Source organism: Eutrigla gurnardus, assembly GCF_963514095.1.
Source record: "Eutrigla gurnardus genome assembly, chromosome: 9".
NCBI lineage: Eukaryota > Metazoa > Chordata > Actinopteri > Perciformes > Triglidae > Eutrigla > Eutrigla gurnardus.
This window is the reverse complement of record NC_139923.1, coordinates 5,731,073-5,750,150: the sequence shown is the minus strand read 5'-3', so window position 1 is coordinate 5,750,150 and position 19,078 is coordinate 5,731,073. Positions and strand designations below refer to the sequence as shown.

At 48.5% G+C, this 19,078-nt stretch overlaps 1 protein-coding gene and 2 long non-coding RNA genes across 3 annotated transcripts; 1 reads left to right on the top strand and 2 right to left on the bottom strand.

Moving 5' to 3' along the window:
• Positions 1-2,393: 2,393 nt before the first annotated feature.
• On the top strand, positions 2,394-5,956 carry cd59b (CD59 molecule (CD59 blood group) b). Its single transcript, XM_084017538.1, has 3 exons — positions 2,394-2,667; positions 3,552-3,653; positions 5,593-5,956. The coding sequence occupies exons 1-3, from the start codon at positions 2,409-2,411 to the stop codon at positions 5,802-5,804; spliced, it is 573 nt and encodes a 190-aa protein (XP_083873664.1). The 5' UTR covers positions 2,394-2,408; the 3' UTR covers positions 5,805-5,956.
• An 8,246-nt stretch (positions 5,957-14,202) lies between these two features.
• On the bottom strand, positions 14,203-14,942 carry LOC311018935. Its single transcript, XR_014597767.1, has 3 exons — positions 14,791-14,942; positions 14,460-14,676; positions 14,203-14,341 (listed from the first exon to the last, which is right to left on the bottom strand). It is a non-coding gene; the product is annotated as an uncharacterized lncRNA (long non-coding RNA).
• Positions 14,943-15,861: 919 nt separating this feature from the next.
• On the bottom strand, positions 15,862-16,433 carry LOC311018198. Its single transcript, XR_014597690.1, has 2 exons — positions 16,300-16,433; positions 15,862-16,188 (listed from the first exon to the last, which is right to left on the bottom strand). It is a non-coding gene; the product is annotated as an uncharacterized lncRNA (long non-coding RNA).
• Between the last annotated feature and the right edge of the window lie 2,645 nt (positions 16,434-19,078).

The following is a 19,078-nucleotide window of genomic DNA, read 5'->3' as shown; positions in this document are numbered from 1 at the left end:
TATTTAAAAGAACACTTGCCTGATAGCTTCTATCCTCGGCTGCTAACGCTACCGCTGCGCCGACGCCACTTCCGTGTTTACCCAGCTGTTTCCATGACACGAGTTTCACGCGAGAGTATGAAAAGGTTTCGTTGAATTTTTATAAATGCTTGTATTATCAGTTTGACGCGAGTCAAGCCACAAGACTGGAGTCCCCCTTCTCTGATATATCCGCCTTCTCATCACCTGATCACCTGCAGCTGGGCTGATCAGCTGACGCCGCTCCCTGAGCCCTCCACACCCATCTCTCCTGCAGCCAGATGCTGCACCACGCCCACAATCACTTTAAGTACGTGAATAGTTTACAATCAACTAAACCTGCCACTCTGGAACATTTAGCTGACATAATAAGCTTTCATTTGGTATTAGTGCAGCAGATTAGTGAGACATCGTTCATTTTGGTATAAAAGCATGACATTTGGCACAGGTACTGTCTAAGGGCCACTATTTTGGAAAAAGATGTTGGCCACTCAAAAATTCAATATGGCAGGCCGGTTTTCAAAATGGCCGCCATTGCTATTCAATGGTTATTATATAAATTATTCAAACAGTGATCCAAGCACATTCAATATAAATACTCTCTAAAAGACATGATAATGGGAAAAGATGCTTGTCCCAAATTCAAGATGGCTGCCATTTTTTAAAGATGGCCACCGGTCCTGTAGAATATTAATTATTTAAATTGTCCAAATTGTGATTCAAGCATAAAATTAGGCAGAAATACTCTTCAAGGGAGTCTCTTTTGGAAAAAGGTATGTGCCACTCAAAAATTCAGGATGGCGACCATTTTCAAGACAGTCACCATTTCTGTCAAATAGTCATAATGTCTGCTTTGTCTGCCTCCTCTCCTTCGACCTGTCCGGCTTAGTTAAACTTGCAAGGGATATAAAATCTCTGCCGGCATAGCTCTCATGTTCATTCGAGTACACAAGCCTCTCCACCACAGCAAGGTGCAGTCCACAGAGAGGAAGGACCACTGTTAGAAAAAGGAAGTGGCCAGTAAAAATTTAGGATGGAAACCATTTTTCAAGATGCCTCCCATTCTTGTCCTGAGGAATGGGAGATAGATACTATCTAGATGTAGATAGATACTGTGTGAAAGTTTTCTCAGTTTATCACTCCATGAGTTAAAAATAAAGTTATGTTAATCTACAGTATATCGAACATGCTCTTCTGAAAAGTGAAGCCAAAGCTGAAGTACCTTAAACTGGCCACCAGGGGGCGACTCCTGGTTGAAAAAAAGAAGTCTGATTGCACGGAAGTCTGTGAGAAAATGACTCTATCTCAGTAAATATTGTAAACATGACTTTATGGTCTCAAGCTCTAGTTTCAAGTCTTCTTCAATCCAGCATGATGTTCATTCAGTACATGATGGTCCATTTAGGGTCAAGTAGACCAGAAAGCAGGGGATGCTTTAGGGGGCGGGGCTACCTTGTGATTTACAGGTTGCCATGGCTTCTCTACCACCGTTACCACGCTACCAATGCAGTTAGCTACTACGATGATTTCAACACGTTGCTATAACATTCACCTTGAATTACGAACCTCCCTTTGTGAGCAGCTTCACACCAGAATCCACATGGATCCAAATCCAGTAAGGTTGTTGCTCTGCCGCTTGTGTTTTTCAGATCCACCCTTTGCTCAAACACAATTATACAACAAGGTAAAGAAATATAAAGAAAATACAATTCACAATAAAGAAATTAAACATTCATAAATTACTTTAAGAGACAACTTTTGTGTTGTTATTATTATTAAGTTATTAAATAACAAGAACTGAAGAAGACCAACTGAATATAAATGTTGTTGTTGTGGTGATGACGTCAGTGAGTGTTTCTGGAGCAACAAAAACATTGAAATGCCAATCCCACAACAGAGAGACACAGTGAGGACATACTTAGACATTTGACTGAAGGAAGAGTAGAAGAGTAGAATGTTAGTGTGACTTTCCATTGGCATTGTTTTAGTGCAGAGAGAAAAAATTGACAATTCATTTCCCTTTTACTTTTTGTGGCTATTTCACAAACTGCAGTGAGACTGGGTTCAAACATAATATCCAGTGGACACAGATCATGAAAAAAGACAGAACATCACTAAAGTGTTACATCATTTTGTTCAGACCTGAAACACGTGACTAACTACAGGGTTTGGCCCCATTTTCTAATACAGACATTTGCTTCAGATTTTTAAAATGTGTATCATCTGGATGAATTTAAAGCGTCTCTATAGACTGACTGTGATATTTGTTTGTATGTGACAGATGTCTATCAGGTGAATGAGGCTCAGCCATAAATTCAAGATAATAATCACCACATATACAGCAGAGACTAAATGTGACTTTAAACAGAAGACACGCAGCAAACACAAACATGATAGTGATTGTTGGAGGAGGAGGGGGAGGAGGTCTGGCCAGACAGCGAGTCTTTGTGGATCCCTGGACAAAGAGCCGTTCTCAGTTTACAGCAGCCTGCCTGCCTCACAGAGGAACCCAGTGGACACCAGAACCCAGCTGGACTCAGACCCGACTCCTTCTGTCTCCTGGTTTCAGTCCTCCTCAGCAGGGAGACGCCATGAAGCGCTGCCGCGGATTACTTCTGCTGCTGCTCTGTTCTGGGATGTTTCATCAGGGTGAGTGGACCATGACACACCACATTACATGTTTTTAAATTGCAAAGGAACTGATAAACCTAGTGAAGTAGAAAGTATAAAAAGATAAAAGTACAAATTTTTACTTAATTACATTGCTTTTGTTTAGTTACATTCCAGCATACAGATGAAGATTATCCTGCAGGACGTTTGAGACATTTCTGTTTTCAGACTTTCTTTTTTTGTGTGAAATTAATGAATTGTTAACTGGCTACAGGGTGGAACTTAAAGTCCAGCTGAAAATCTTAACCTTTTAGATCACATCCCCGGTCATATTGCTCACCAATTTAAAAAATTACAAAATAAATCAATATCTTCATATTTTTATATCAAAATCAAATCTATTTACTCCTGGAAAACATGCTCAAATCGACTAGTACCACCCCATTTCAGCCAATAATATCATGACATCCATCCAACCATCAATCAATCGGAAATATTTAGCAGCACAGTGCGAGAGAACGTCGTGAGCTCATCTTTTCAACCATCAGATCAAATACCTCCCACTCAGAAATACATCACCATACTCTGGAAATGATGTTTTATGTCCACTTTGAGAGAGACTTTTATGTTGAACATTAAAGTGTTGTTGATGGTTTATTTTCAAATATTTTCTTCTTCTTCTCCCTCTTCTCTTTTCTTCTTTTTCTTCTTCATTTTCTTCTTCTCCTACTTCTTATTGTTGTTTTCTTGTTCTTCTTGTTCTTGTTGTTGTTGTTGTTCTTCTTCTTCTTCTTCTTCTTCTTCTTCTTCTTCTTCTTCTTCTTCTTCTTCTTCTTCTTCTTCTTCTTCTTCGCTCTCCTGTTCTTCCTTTCCACACTTTTCTCCTTCTCCTCCTCCTGCTCCTCCTCCTCTTCCTCCCCCAGGTTCTGGTCTTCGCTGCTATAAGTGCTCTGACTATACAGGACGCTGTCAGGATGTTCAGGAATGCACGTATGAAGACTCCTGTATATCTCTCAGTGAGCGAGGTGAGTGAAGTACTTTTGAAGTAAAACTAGTAGTACCACACAATACAAATACTCTGTTACAAGTAAAAGTAATGTCGAGGACCTCCTGGCTCCACAGATTTGGATGGAGCCACAACTCAACATTATCAGCCCTGTAGAAGCAGCTGGAAACTTTCTTACATTTCATCAGAATCCATTTTTTCAGTTTTCACATACAAGGAATTTGCAAAAAAGTATTGCAAAATTCAAAAAAAATAATAATAATGATAAGAATTGGGCAAAATTGTCCAAGAATGTGTAGATGTTATTGACCTTGAGATTAATCAATTAATCAAAAAGAAAATCATAAATGTTGCACTGTGTGTGTGTGTGTGTGTGTGTGTGTGTGTGTGTGTGTCTGTGTGTGTGTCTGTGTGTGTACATCTATCTTTGTGAGCACCAATTAAAGCTGTAGACCATTGGAGTGAGGACATGTTTGGGAAGTGAGGACATGTTGGGGGAAGTGAGGAGATGTTTGGGAAGTGAGGAGATGTTTGGGAAGTGTGGACATGTTAGGGGAAGTGAGGACATGTTTGGGAAGTGAGGACATGTGAGGGGAAGTGAGGTGATGTTTGGAAAATGAGGACATGTTGGGGGAAGTGAGGACATGTTTGGGAAGTGAGGACATGTTGGGGGAAGTGAGGACATGTTTGGAAAGTGAGGAAATGTGAGGGGAAGTGAGGACAGGACGAGTGACCAGCTCGTTAAGCAGTAGTCTATATGTGAGAAGATCATACAATGTAAAAACATCAAAGCTGCACTGCTGGTTAATGAATTCCTAATCTGTTTGAAATTTGCCAGGTTGTATTTGACAGAGTTAGACACTTATTTGATGTGTTTCCTGAATGAGAGTGTCAAGTCCAGAATAACTCCCAAGTATCTGAACTCGCTCACCAAAGCGAGCTCCTCCCCTCCCAGAAAGACACCAGAATGATCAGTATTTGGCGGCCTTTTAGCAAAATACATACAGACACTTTTTTTTAACATTTAAAGAAAGGCATGAATCAGTGAGCCAGCCCTGAACATGAGCCATTGCTGTCGTGAGTATTTGAGCAGCCTCTGTCGTGTTTTTCGCAGGGGTGAAAATCACCGCATCATCCGTGTACAACTGTGCATTTACACCCTTACAGACATCAAAGAAATCATTAATGTAAAATGAAAACAAAATAGGTCCAAGTATGGAACCTTGAGGGACCCCTACTGGACAGTCCAGGTAAGAGGATTTGACACCACCACACACTGCTTTCTATCTGCAAGATATGATCTAAACCAATTGAGGGCCTGTGTTTAATTTTGACAGCTTAGTTAACAGTACTCGGTGGTCAACGGTGTCAAAGGCCCTTTTGTGAGGACATGTGAGGGGAAGTGAGGACATGTTTGGAAAGTGAGGACATGTTGGGGGAAGTGAGGACATGTTTGGGAAGTGAGGACATGTTGGGGGAAGTGAGGACATGTTTGGGAAGTGAGGACATGTTTGGAAAGTGAGGACATGTTAGGGGAAGTGAGGACATAAATGGTAAATGGCCTCATTTATATAGCGCTTTTTTCCAAAGCGCTTTACAGGAATGACTGACATTCACCCATTCACTCACACATTCACACACCGACGGCGGAATCAACCACAGCCAGCTCGTCAGGAGCAATGGGGGTGAGGTGTCTTGCTCAGGGACACCAGGCACTCAGCTAGGAGGAGCCGGGGATGGAACCAGCAATCTTGCGGTTGCCAGCCAACCCGCTCTACCTCCTGAGCTAAACCCCTGAGTTTGGAAATTGAGGACATGTTTGGGAAGTGAGGACATTTTGGCTTCTCACTTCTTCAAAGGGCTGTTTGAGAGTTCGGACCTGGTTTTAAAGTTCAGGTTCAGGTTTAGGTTTGGGTTAAAGGTCAATGAGTGTCCTCACAGTGTGTCCGTCTATCCAGGTGGGAAGACCATCCGTCAGTGCATCAGGTACACCGACTGCGACAACTCCCGGCTCACTCAGATGTTCCCGGCGATCTCTGGCTTCACCTACCGCTGCTGCAGCAGCAACCTGTGCAATGCCGGCTACGCTGCCGCCACGTCCCCGCCGGTACTGACTCTGGCTCTGAGTCTGGTCGGGACCCTGCTGAGTCTCTGGTGGTGTTGGCTCTGAAATAAATTTTGTTTAGTGGATTTATTAACTGATGTTCTGTAGAGTTAACATGAACTAAATGAGTGTTGCTGTTTGTTTTTAGTCGCCTGCTTGTGTTCTCAGGTTAATGTCATTTTATACCTTTTACCAGTTTAACAATAAATACAAGAAGAAAAGTGAAGAATATTTGTTTTGTTGTAATTTTGCATCAAATTCACATTCTGGTTTCGTAACATGCTGTCTGAAAACTCCACAAATTAAATCACCATTACTTAAAGTACTTGTTTACCTACATCTGGGTATCTGGAAAACTGTAGCCTCTTCTACAATGCCTTTTCCCCTGCCACCGGGGGATATAACAAGCTCAGATTGTAGATCCAAAGAAGATAGAAAGCCAGTAGTCGCTTGCGGGTTACATCTTTGGTCCTGTTCCGGATCGTGGCGCTTCGAGACCGAAGAGGAAGTGAAGCTGTCGGCTGTCAGACTGGGCAGCAACCTCCACTACGCCGCTGTTGAACTGTTATTCTCCAAGTGGATCGTGTGACGAACTGAGCTACTAGTGTGGAGATGCATTGCCAGGATTTTCATCCTCTCGAACATATCCTTTGAAGGTTGAAGTGCATCTTATTGTCTTGGGTTATTCATTTGGGGAAAAAAGGGAGAAAATGTAAAGTTACTTGAGTGGTAAATGAGTATATTCTGTGTGAAACATTTCCATAATATATTATTGAAAGAAGACAAATTGAAAGATTGTAGCACTTAAGATTGTAGCACTTATCTGCTCCACTATATAGTGGAGCAGATAAGTGCTACAATCTTTCAATTTGTGATACAAGTGTGAAAATTGGCATTAGCAGTCTCCATGGGTCACTTAACAAGAAAATTGTCCGAGACATTTGACATTTCAAGATGGCGGCCATGTTTCAAGATGGCCGACACCTTAGTGGCGCAGTTAAGTGATATAATGGTTTATTTGGTGATACAAGCATGAAAATTGGCATGAGCAGTTTCTGTGGGTCACTTCACAATAAGCCACCCACAGCTACTTGAAATTTCGAGATGGCGGCCATTTTTCAAGATGGCTGACACCTTAGTGGAACAGTTAAGTGATATAATGGTTTATTTGGTGATACAAGCATGCAAATTGGTATGAGCAGTCTCTAAGGGTTGCTTGACAAGAAAACACTCGAAGCCACTTGACATTTCTATTTTCAAGATGGCTGCCCCCTGGATCCTCAAAAGATCAATTTGGATGCAGTAGCCCTGTGTAGTCATGAAGAGGCAGACACACGTATCTTCCTCCATGCCCAGCATGCAGTGAAACAAGAACACAAATCCCTGTTGATCGATGCCAATGACACAGACATTGTAATCATAGCCACTTCTGTTATGCCCTCTTTGATGCAACTTGGCCTTGAGAAAATGTGGGTGACTTTTGGCAAAGGAGAGAAGACAAGATGGATCCCAATACATGAGGTGGTTTCAGCCATAGGACCAGAGAAAACATGTGGTATCCTCTTCTTCCATGCCTTCAGTGGTAGTGGCATTATGTCATCCTTCCATGGCAAATCAAAGAAGTCTGCCTGGAAAACATGGGACGTGTGTGATGAGGTCTCAAAAACATTTGCAAGACTCAGAGAATGTCCCTCTGCAGTGGAAGATAAGTGACCTGCAAGCTTTGGAGAGATTTGTTGTGCTAATGTATGACAGGTCCAGCGATGTCACAACTGTGAACGAGGCCAGGCTTGATCTCTTTGCCAGAAAGCAAAGACAATAAGACTTGATCCCACCAACTCAAGCAGCACTCAAAGAACATGCCAAACGTGCTTCTTATGAAGCTGGAAACGTGTGGGGACAGGCATTGAAGCGAGATTCACAAATGGCAAGCCCATCCAACTGGGGATGGGTGGAACAGGACGAGGAGTGGGAAGTCTTTTGGACTCTACTTCCACCTATTACGGAGAGTACGGACAGAGTCTGCCTCTTCATGACTACACAGGACTACTGCATCCAAATTAATCTTTTGAGGATCCACGGGGCGGCCATCTTGAAAATAGAAATTTCAAGTGGCTGGGAGTGTTTTCTTGTCAAGCAACCCTTAGAGACTGCTCATACCAATTTGCATGCTTTTTTAAATTTTTTAATTTTTATTTATTTGTTTATTTCGGGCATGTCAATTAGATCGTCATCATCACACTTCATCTTTGTTCAAATAATACAATACACATGGCCGAAAGGGAAAGCGGGAGAAGCCAAAGCTTATCTATGTCAGGTTTGGCAAGGAGGGAGGACTCAGATGCAGGGGCAGTGTAAAAAAAGGCTTTTATTCTTAACATAAAAGGTATTAACACAAAATCACTCCACCGGGAGGAAACAAAACCAGGCTACAAACAAAACTACAAAAATACCAACTTAACTCAGGAGGCCGGGCATGAGGGCGACCCAGCAAACGGGGTCGCTCAGGAGGCCGGGCATGAGGGCGACCTAGCGGGCGGGACCGCTCAGGAGGCCGGGCATGAGGGCGACCTAGCGGGCGGGACCGCTCAGGAGGCCGGGCATGAGGACGACCCAGCGGGCGGGGCCGCTCAGGAAGGCGACGTGGAGCAGGCATAGGACGACCACCGGTCGGAACAGGAACGGGTGACGTGCGGACCTCCCGAAGGTTGCGTGGAGCAGGCGTAGAACGGCCCCCCGTCGGAACAGGAACGGGCGACGAGCGGACCTCCCGAAGGCTGCGTGGAGCAGGCGTAGGACGGCCCCCCGTCTGGACAGGAACGGGTGACGAGCGGACCTCCCGAAGGCTGCGCGGAGCAGGCGTCGGACGGCCCCCCGTCGGAACAGGAACGGGCGACGAGCGGACCTCCCGGAGGCTGCGCGGAGCAGGCGTAGGACGGCCCCCCGTCGAAACAGGAACGGGCGACGAGCGGACCTCCCGGAGGCTGCGTGGAGCAGGCGTCGGACGCCCCCCCGTCTGGACAGGAACGGGTGGACGAGCGGACCTCCCGGAGGCTGCGTGGAGCAGGCGTCGGACGGACCCCCGTCGGAACAGGAACGGGTGACGAGCGGACCTCCCGGAGGCTGCGTGGAGCAGGCGTCGGACGGCCCCCCGTCGGAACAGGAACGGGTGACGAGCGGACCTCCCGAAGGCTGCGTGGAGCAGGCGTCGGACGGACCCCCGTCTGGACAGGAACGGGTGACGAGCGGACCTCCCGGAGGCTGCGTGGAGCAGGCGTCGGACGGACCCCCGTCTGGACAGGAACGGGTGACGAGCGGACCTCCCGAAGGCTGCGTGGAGCAGGCGTGGGGCGGCCCCCCGTCGGAACAGGAACTGGTGACGAGCGGACCTCCCGAAGGCTGCGTGGAGCAGGCGTCGGACGGAGCCCCGTCTGGACAGGAACGGGTGACGAGCGGACCTCCCGAAGGCTGCGTGGAGCAGGCGTCGGACGGACCCCCGTCTGGACAGGAACGGGTGACGAGCGGACCTCCCGAAGGCTGCGTGGAGCAGGCGTCGGACGGACCCCCGTCTGGACAGGAACGGGTGACGAGCGGACCTCCCGGAGGCTGCGCGGAGCAGGCGTCGGACGGACCCCCGTCTGGACAGGAACGGGTGACCAGCGGACCTCCCGAAGGCTGCGTGGAGCAGGCGTGGGGCGGCCCCCCGTCGGAACAGGAACTGGTGACGAGCGGACCTCCCGAAGGCTGCGTGGAGCAGGCGTCGGACGGCCCCCCGTCGGAACAGGAACGGGTGACGAGCGGACCTCCCGAAGGCTGCGTGGAGCAGGTGTGGGACGGTCCCCTGTCTGGGCTGGTGCCGGACGATCCTCCGCCGGGACTGGTGACGGACGGGCCGCCGACTGAAGACCACTGGAGAGTGTCGACCGGATAGCCGACTGAAGACCACTGGCAGGTGTCGGCCGGACCGCCGACTGAAGACCACTGGCAGGTGTCGACCGGGCCGCCGACTGAAGGCCAATGGCAGGTGTCGACCGGACCGCCGACTGAAGACCACTGGCAGGTGTCGACCGGGCCGCCGACTGAAGACCACTGGCAGGTGTCGACCGGACCGCCGACTGAAGACCACTGGCAGGTGTCGACCGGGCCGCCGACTGAAGGCCAGTGACCGAGGCGTGGGCTGGATGCTTGGCTGTGGCTAAGGCCTGGGCTGGATGCTTGGCTGTGGCTAAGGCCTGGGCTGGATGCTTGGCTGTGGCTGAGGCCTGGGCTGGATGCTTGGCTGTGGCTGAGGCCTGGACTGGATGCTTGGCTGTGGCTGAGGCCTGGGCTGGATGCTTGGCTGTGGCTAAGGCCTGGGCTGGATGCTTGGCTGTGGCTGAGGCCTGGGCTGGATGCTTGGCTGTGGCTGAGGCCTGGACTGGATGCTTGGCTGTGGCTGAGGCCTGGACTGGATGCTTGGCTGTGGCCTGGACTGGATGCTTGGCTGTGGCCTGGACTGGATGCTTGGCTGTGGCTGAGGCCTGGACTGGATGCTTGGCTGTGGCTGAGGCCTGGACTGGATGCTTGGCTGTGGCTGAGGCCTGGACTGGATGCTTGGCTGTGGCCTGGACTGGATGCTTGGCTGTGGCTGAGGCCTGGACTGGATGCTTGGCTGTGGCTGAGGCCTGGACTGGATGCTTGGCTGTGGCTGAGGCCTGGACTGGATGCTTGGCTGTGGCTGAGGCCTGGACCGGATGCTTGGCTGTGGCTGAGGCCTGGGCCGGATGCTTGGCTGTGGCTAAGGCCTGGGCTGGATGCTTGGCTGTGGCTAAGGCCTGGGCTGGATGCTTGGCTGTGGCTAAGGCCTGGGCTGGATGCTTGGCTGTGGCTAAGGCCTGGGCTGGATGCTTGGCTGTGGCTAAGGCCTGGGCTGGATGCTTGGCTGTGGCTAAGGCCTGGGCTGGATGCTTGGCTGTGGCTAAGGCCTGGACTGGATGCTTGGCTGTGGCTGAGGCCTGGGCTGGATGCTTGGCTGTGGCTAAGGCCTGGACCGTTGGCTTGGACGGGCGGGCCTCCGCTGGAACTGGTGACGGACGAACCCCCGTCAGAACCGATGAGCGCAGAATCGGGGAGGCTCGCTTCCTCGTGCCGCCCCTCCTCGAGGCCGGCAACCGACGAGCCAACTGCCGGTTAGCCAGCTGGACGCTCCTTGGCCCTCCCCGGGCCAGGCGAGTACCCCAAAACGGGTCGGGGCCGGAGCCGGGAAGCTGTGCGGTGGCTACAACATAGTCTGGTGGCATGGCTGTGACTGAGGCGTGGGCTGGTGGCTTGGCTGTGACCGAGGCGTGGGCTGGTGGCTTGGCTGTGGCCTGGACTGGATGCTTGGCTGTGGCCTGGACTGGATGCTTGGCTGTGGCCTGGACTGGATGCTTGGCTGTGGCTGAGGCCTGGACTGGATGCTTGGCTGTGGCTGAGGCCTGGACTGGATGCTTGGCTGTGGCTGAGGCCTGGACTGGATGCTTGGCTGTGGCTGAGGCCTGAACTGGATGCTTGGCTGTGGCTGAGGCCTGGACTGGATGCCTGGCTATGGCTAAGGCCTGGGCTAGATGCTTGGCTGTGGATGGCCGGGGTTCAGGGGCGGAAACCAGGTGTGTAACCCAGTCAGGCAGAGAGCCCCTGAGCCCCGGCCTGGAGGAAACCAGTTCCCCCGCCTCCTTCCGGAAAGTCTTCCTCTCCCCCTTGGTTTCTTCACAGTCGAAGCAGATTTGGAGGTACTGGAGGCTGTCCATAACCTCAGTAAACTCCATCCGGAAGATGGCTGGGTCCATGCTGGCTTCTGCTGCTGCCCTGCTGAGTCCTTACTGGCCAGTTCGTTCTGTCAGGTTTGGCAAGGAGGGAGGACTCAGATGCAGGGGCAGTGTAAAAAAAGGCTTTTATTCTTAACATAAAAGGTATTAACACAAAATCACTCCACCGGGAGGAAACAAAACGAGGCTACAAACAAAACTACAAAAATACCAACTTAACTTAAGGTGACGTGGAAGGTGACATGGAACATGACGTGGAACGTGACGTGACGAGAAACAGGAACGAACTGGCACAAGACAAGGGGAGACGCAGACTTAAATACACAGAGGGATAACGAGCAACAGGTGACAACAATCAGGGACCAGGGATGACATAAGACCAGGGAACACATGAGGAAGGGCAAGTGACCTGAAACGAGAAGGGAGTTATTTGGCCGTTAAAATGGCCGCCATCTCGAAATTTCAAATAGCTGTGGGTGGCTTATTGTCAAGTGACCCACAGAAACTGCTTATGCCAATTTTCATGCTTGTATCACCAAATAAACCATTATATCACTTAACTGCTCCACTAAGGTGTCGGCCATCTTGAAACATGGCCGCCATCTTGAAATGTCAAATGTCTCGGACAATTTTCTTGTTAAGTGACCCATGGAGACTGCTCATCCCAATTTTCACGCTTGTATCACCAAATAAACCATTATATCACTTAACTGCTCCACTAAGGTGTCGGCCATCTTGAAACATGGCCGCCATCTTGAAATGTCAAATGTCTCGGACAATTTTCTTGTTAAGTGACCCATGGAGACTGCTCATGCCAATTTTCATGCTTGTATCATCAACTGAAAGATTCTGACAAAAATAAGCACTTATCTGCTCCACTATAAGGACAATCTGTGATTAATCCATCCATTGTCTACCGCTTATCTTGTATTCAGGGTCGGGGGGCTGGAGCTGATCCCAGCTATCATTGGGCGAAGGCAGGGTACACCCCGGACAGGTGGCCAGTCTATCTGTGATTAATATTAAGTTTAAAAATTAAAATTTAAGTTTAATGTGAGTTTTTGGAGTATCACGTGATAATTGTCCCACACATTTTATTTTGGTTATTACATTTAAACATAGTTACACTCACTCGCAGCTAAGCATATAACAAGTAATTCACACACATGTGAATTTTGCTGCTTAAATCTGAAATAGAGAACACTGAAGATGATGAGTGAATATGCAGACTCTCCACTGAAGCATGGTCCCTCTGCAGCAACATCAGGTCCCCCACCTACCCCTGGGCCAGTAACAAGCCACAGCTATGACTCTCCAAGGGGGATGCATACTCACCTCTCCAGTGAAGGAGCCAGCACCAGCAACCAACAGTTCTCCAGGTCCCTAGTTAGCAGCTGCAGTATCACACTCCAGTCCGGCAGCCCACAGACTCAGGACTGGGTGCACAGCTCACCCCGACACCCCCAAGGCTGTCACCCTATACCCCGGCACCCCCAAGGCTGTCACCCTATACCGATGCCCGTGCAGCTCCAGCTCAAGTGTCCACATTACCAGCCCTTGTTACCCCAAGTGCAACCCCTACAGTGTTTCAGCCGACTGTGCAGACCACCATCGCCTCTGCCCATCTGCCCCAGACCAGCGTGCACAGGCCCACGGCCACCCTTCCACCTCAAAGTCTCCCACGTCCTAACTTCTCAGAGACACGAGTCGTACAGCAGCCCACCACTAACCAGCCAGGTATCTCCCCTTACCCAACACAGGTTTATCAGCCTAGCTGTCAAGTTCGGGCAAGACGTGGACTTGAAAAAAGGGGAGGTGAGGACCCAAATGCAGTTCAAAAAAAGATTTATTTAAATAATAAACTAAATACAAAACAAGAACTAAGACAAAAACAAAGTATCAAATCAAGAAGACCTCAAGGGCAAAAACGACAGTCAATGAAGCACTTACGAAAAATCCAAAACACAAAGGGACACAGGAGGCAGGACGCAGGTACAAAAATCCAAAGACAAGACGTGGTACAAAAATCCAGAGACAAGACGTGGTGCAGCATGCAGGGGAAGAGAACGACAGCGACAGCGACAACACAATGGGCCTCATTTATCAAACGAACGTACGACCGAAAACCGTGCGTACGACCATTTCCACGCAAACTTCGGCATTTATCAATTTGGACGTAAGCGGAAGCTGCGATCAGATCTCACGTCAGGTCTGAGCTCGTGTACGCAAATTCGAGTCTGTGGATTTGCGGTGCAGCACAGCAAAATCTGGCGTAAAATAATGAACAAACCTCAGCTGTCATTAAGCATAAGCAGTCACATATTTAGAACAGATCAAAACGGATTATTAAAACGAAAACATTTTCCCACAAGTGCCCTTCGATGTGCCGGCGCAGCCGGATGAGCCCATGCCCATGGAGCCGTGGCCCGCACAGCCTCCACAGCGGGCTATACGGAGGAGACGTAAAGTATACCTTAAACTCTTGCAAATGCTCTGCAGTATGAATCAGTAATGTGAAGTATTGTTGGTGGAATTGGCTAAAGGCATACTAAACACAGACAACATTTAGTCATTTAAACATTTTATTATGGCTTTTTTAGAGTTTCATTGATTTCTTTTAGTGTCTCATTAATGCGTCAAGTGCGCCGACGACTGAGGCCAATAACCTGCATATCTCCCCTTGTCTCTCCAGGACCTCTGCCGTGATCAGGTTCGGTCTGGGCGCAGCACGGGGGGCCGAGGGCACACGCTCACACTCGGCAGTAGTGGGACTGCTCTGGGGAGCAGATCTGGCTGACATCATGCTGGTGCCTGGCTCTGAAATATTTAATACAATAGAAATGTCACCCATGTAACATGTGTAAGCCTAATTATTTGTAAGAAATGGTGTACAGTCTGATTTTTTTAATGCAAGCAAAAGGGGGTTGTTGGTTACCATTCTGCTCTGGGTCTGCTGCGAGTGCGTCTGTGTCACCTCCACCACTTATGCCACAGATCGACTCCGACCCAATTAAGGAGGCAATTTTTTCCTCCGTCCCCGTCAAGATCAGGCTGGAGTCTGTTTGGCCTCCTCCAGTCTGCCTGATGCTGCGTTTAAACGCAGCAACGCGTTTCTTGGTGGCCAGCTTCATATCCGACCATTTTTTCTTGACCTAAATGTAAAGAATTGTTTTGATCAGTTAGCAGACATAAGCTTTTAGGCTGCGGATGAAAAGACGATTTAAGTCGTTAGGCATGGGTTAAGTTATTGAGAATTATATTCAAACCTCAGCTGGAGTCCGTTCCTCTACGGCAACGCTGTTGACTGCCTCCGTTATCTTTTTCCAGACAGCGTTTCTGTGAGCCCCTTTTATGCCACCCTTCAGGCTGCCAAAAAGCACTGTCTTGTTGTGTTCCACCTCCGATGTCAGGATGCCGATCTCCGTGTCAGAAAAGTTTCTTTTCTTACCCATGTTTCGTCTCTCCATGTTTGACCTCCGAAACAGGAATATTTATGGGCGTAACATGTTAATGACGATCGAAATCAGCCGCCGCATTTATCAAGGCCCGCTCATTCGTACGCTGAGATTGGTCAGATACGAACGTTCCATAAATCGCACGTGTGTCCTGTCGTAAGACCAAATCTGCGCTCAGATCTGCGCCCGTTTTCACGCAAGATTGATAAATGAGGCCCAATGAACCGACAACGAGACAGGCCGCCGACTGAAGACCACTGGCAGGTGTCGGCCGGGCCGCCGACTGAAGGCCAGTGAATGTGAACTGAAAAAGCACAAACAGTTTGATATATTTTTTAAAGTTAAACAATCCAGGAACGGACGCGTTGCCTTCTTCATTGCTGTATAAACAGTGGAGGGGTGATACTAACATGAGGACAGTACATTCATCTTACAGTTGTATATCTCTTGGAGACATTTCTTTCGACAATGCTATTCTACACGTGAGTTACGACACCAAGGTCGTGCAGTGTGCATGGCCATAATATGAATTTTATTCTTCATAATTCACCATTTTTACATTTTTTTCCAGAAGTCTGGAATGTAGATCAGGGAGAATTTAGTGATGATAAAGCATGAAGATAGTGGAAATAACTTATTATGCTCAGTGATGGCAGACAATTAAATATTAAGACTGCTGGCCATTCATTTCCTGAAAATCACAGATTAACCCTTTATCCCCGATGAAAGAGACCCGCCTGTGACAAGCGACTTGCAGCACAAGCAAGTCTGCAGGCCGCTGATGCAAACCATATTCTGACACCAATGGAGATGTTTCAATGGTCCTCATTTATACCATTATATAAATGAGGACCATTTATGTATCACAATAAGACACCCAGATTCAGTGACAAACGGGGCTTTTATTTTTAAAGTGAGTGCTGACTGTGTAAATGTCGCAGCGTGTCATCACCTACAGTAATATCTGCACATTTCTCTGATAAATTCCCTTTGTAACACATCTACGGACATAAAGTGCACAGGATTTCAGCCAATCAGACAGGACAAGTTGGTGGGAGGAGCTAGCTGAGGAGGAGGAGGAGGAGTCGTCAGACGAAGTTCTTCTTCAGGAAGCTGAGGAGGCCGTTGGTGGACGAGTCATGGGAGGTGACCTCGGAGTCGTTCAGCTCCGGCTCGATCTTCTTCGCAAGCTGCTTCCCGAGTTCAACGCTGGGAAACAGTTAAAGGCCATTTAGTGTTTCATGTAGATCATTAAATCAACTTCCTGTTATTATTATTACTATTACTGTGATTTAGTCCAGGCAGACTGGACTCACTCACCCCCACTGGTCATAGCTGTTGATGTCCCACATGACGCCCTGCACAAAGATCTTGTGTTCGTACATTGCTGGGAGAAAGACACGTCACAGGATTTATTATAGTTTTTGGATTCTAATCAAATCAAGTCACTCAGTCCAATAATTATTTTACAATATGCTTTTTGGCTGTAGCTATAGGAATAATAATGGTCCTAAATGATGGGAAACTGAGTCCAGATTAACTGCAGGCCAACATAAAACCGGTCTGTTTAGGTTCTGTTTCCCGTTTCATCTTTGATACTAATGATATTAACATTGTAACATAACAAACAGAAATTTGAGACCATATATAAAGAAGTCTACTTCATTTATTAACGAAGAACATCTGAGCTGAAATAAAACTGCAGCTACAACCAGATGGACCCATCTCACCTTCGTGTTTAAGATTGATACATTAATTACCAACCATGAATTAGTATCAACAGGTATTTATATTTTCAAAACTGTGAATTTATGTGACTGACAGATCCTTTCATGGCTGCTGTGAACTGGTTTCATTCAATAGATGACACATTATTGCCGGTTCGATCCCCGGCTCCTCCTAGCTGAGTGCCTGGTGTCCCTGAGCAAGACACCTCGCCCTAATTGCTCCTGACGAGATAGCTGTCGCCCTGTGTGGTTGACTCCGCCGTCGGTGTGTGAATGTGTGAGTGAACGGGTGAAAGACAGTCATTCCTGTAAAGCGCTTTGGAGAAAAGTGCTATATAAATGAGGCCATTTACCATTTACCATTTACCATTTAAGTCAGCGGGAATCATACGAGTTCCTGGTGAGGAAACAGTGAGTTTGTTTGAATCAAGATGTAGATCTAAATATGAGACCTGAACTGGTTGGTCCTACTACTGGTGTGGGTCCTACTACTGGTGTGGGTCCTACTATTGGTGTGGGTCCTACTACTGGTGTGACAGGGCCCTGCTGGTAAAAAAAGTGGATGGACGAACCATCATTCTTATACCTCCGACTTTGGCTGGCTACAGGAAAGACACGTTTTTGTCTGTGCCTTCTTTTGTTCCGGCTGCTGCTGCTTCTTCTCCATGATGCTATGTACTATTTATCTCAATAGAGTCTTAAGGCAGGAACACACCGGCCCAACCGCTGGACGTCTGAAGCGTTTGGAGAGGCTCGGACGAGGTCGGGAACACATATGTTTGGTGTGTACAGCTGCGTCGGAAGCTTTCGGAGCCGCGCGGACGTTGTCTGATCAGACTGAGCATGCGAAGTCTGAGGAGGTGGGCTGTTGGACGTCTGAGCCATTGGATACTCTGATTGGCGGTGTGCTAGCGAATCAGAGTATCCAATGGCGGTGTGTGGGCGGGGCGGAAGTGACGATGGTAAACTCCGTATTACTCGTTCCCTACTGAGACGATGTCTTCGTAAAATAATGAGCCTGAGAGCACACAACGCGAGTGTCACCCTAGCCAGAGCCATCTTTCCAGAAATGCCAAGTATTTAGTCCACAAAGGTCTTCTCGAGTCGAACGAATACTGAACCAAGACTGTGTGTGCATTGTTTTTATCTGCACTCCGTTCCGTCATTTCCTGTTTTCCTGTTTTGGAGTACTGGCACGAGACTAGCGCCACCCGCTGTTAAGGAGGCTTATTGCATCTCGCGCAAGCGCAGAACGTACACGCTGCTGTGGTGTCGGAAGCACGTCGACGCGGTGTGTACAACGCAACTTTTCTGCCGAACGGGTCAGACGAGAGGCAACAGAGTGGGCGGAGAGTGGTCGGATAAGGCAGTTGGACGTCTGGGCGGTGTGTGGGGGCCTTTAGGGTCTGAACAGGTGGAGGTGGGTTACTGACAGCAACAGGCATGGTAACAACTGGCACACTTGTCATCTCACTCCCCTCTGTCAGAGAATGCCAGAGCTCCCGCCTCTCTTGCAGTTTTTCTGGACTAGTGTTTAAAGAGGAGCTGGTGTTCAACAACTTGCTGAGCTGCTTAACATACTGTGCAATATGAAGTTTTGTTGTTGGGTGGAGCATGCTGTTTGGGTCTCTACAGGAGTTGTGAACTAGAGCAGCATAGTCCTGGTCCACAAGTTTGAGCATGTCCTTCTGCCCAATGTGTTTATTAAGAAGGTCATTGATAACTTTCTTCATAGGGGCTGGCCAGCACTTGTGGTCCAACACAAACACCCTCTCACCAGTCTTCACAGGTCCAGTGGCAGGGCTCAATTTGAAGTGGTTTACCTAGGGAGAGCATGGTTCGGGTCACCTCCGCAAAGGTGCGTTGGCACATTAGACTGATCTCAGAGCCTGAGTCGAGTAGGGCGAGGATGTTGACACACCCCCCTACCACCACCGAGGTATAAATGCGTCTAGCGTGGCCTTTGCGAACAAGATCTCCTAGGAAAGTCAAGAAAGGGGGTTGCGACGGGTCGATGGCCTTGGTTGCCGAGTCTGATTTTGGTTCCCCCGCCCATCCTACCAAGCAAACCTTGGCGGTGGAAGTGGGAAAAGCCCGTCCTAGTCATGTAGGCGGAGGCTTCATGTCCGGGTTTTTGCCGGGCTTTTGTGGGGAGCTTGGTGCCGGCTGTGACCATTGGGCCGCGTCGAGCCGTAACCCTATCGCTTTTGTCAGCTTGTCGACCAGGTCGTCCATATCCTTTTCTTTCATTCGGGAGTTTGTCGTCCAGGAATTATACTTACCCTCTTGTTTGCGTTCAAACTGGACCTTATTCCTGGGGTTATTTTCGTTCCTGGGCTCTGTGTGATTCCAGGGGCGTTCTGCTCACCCCC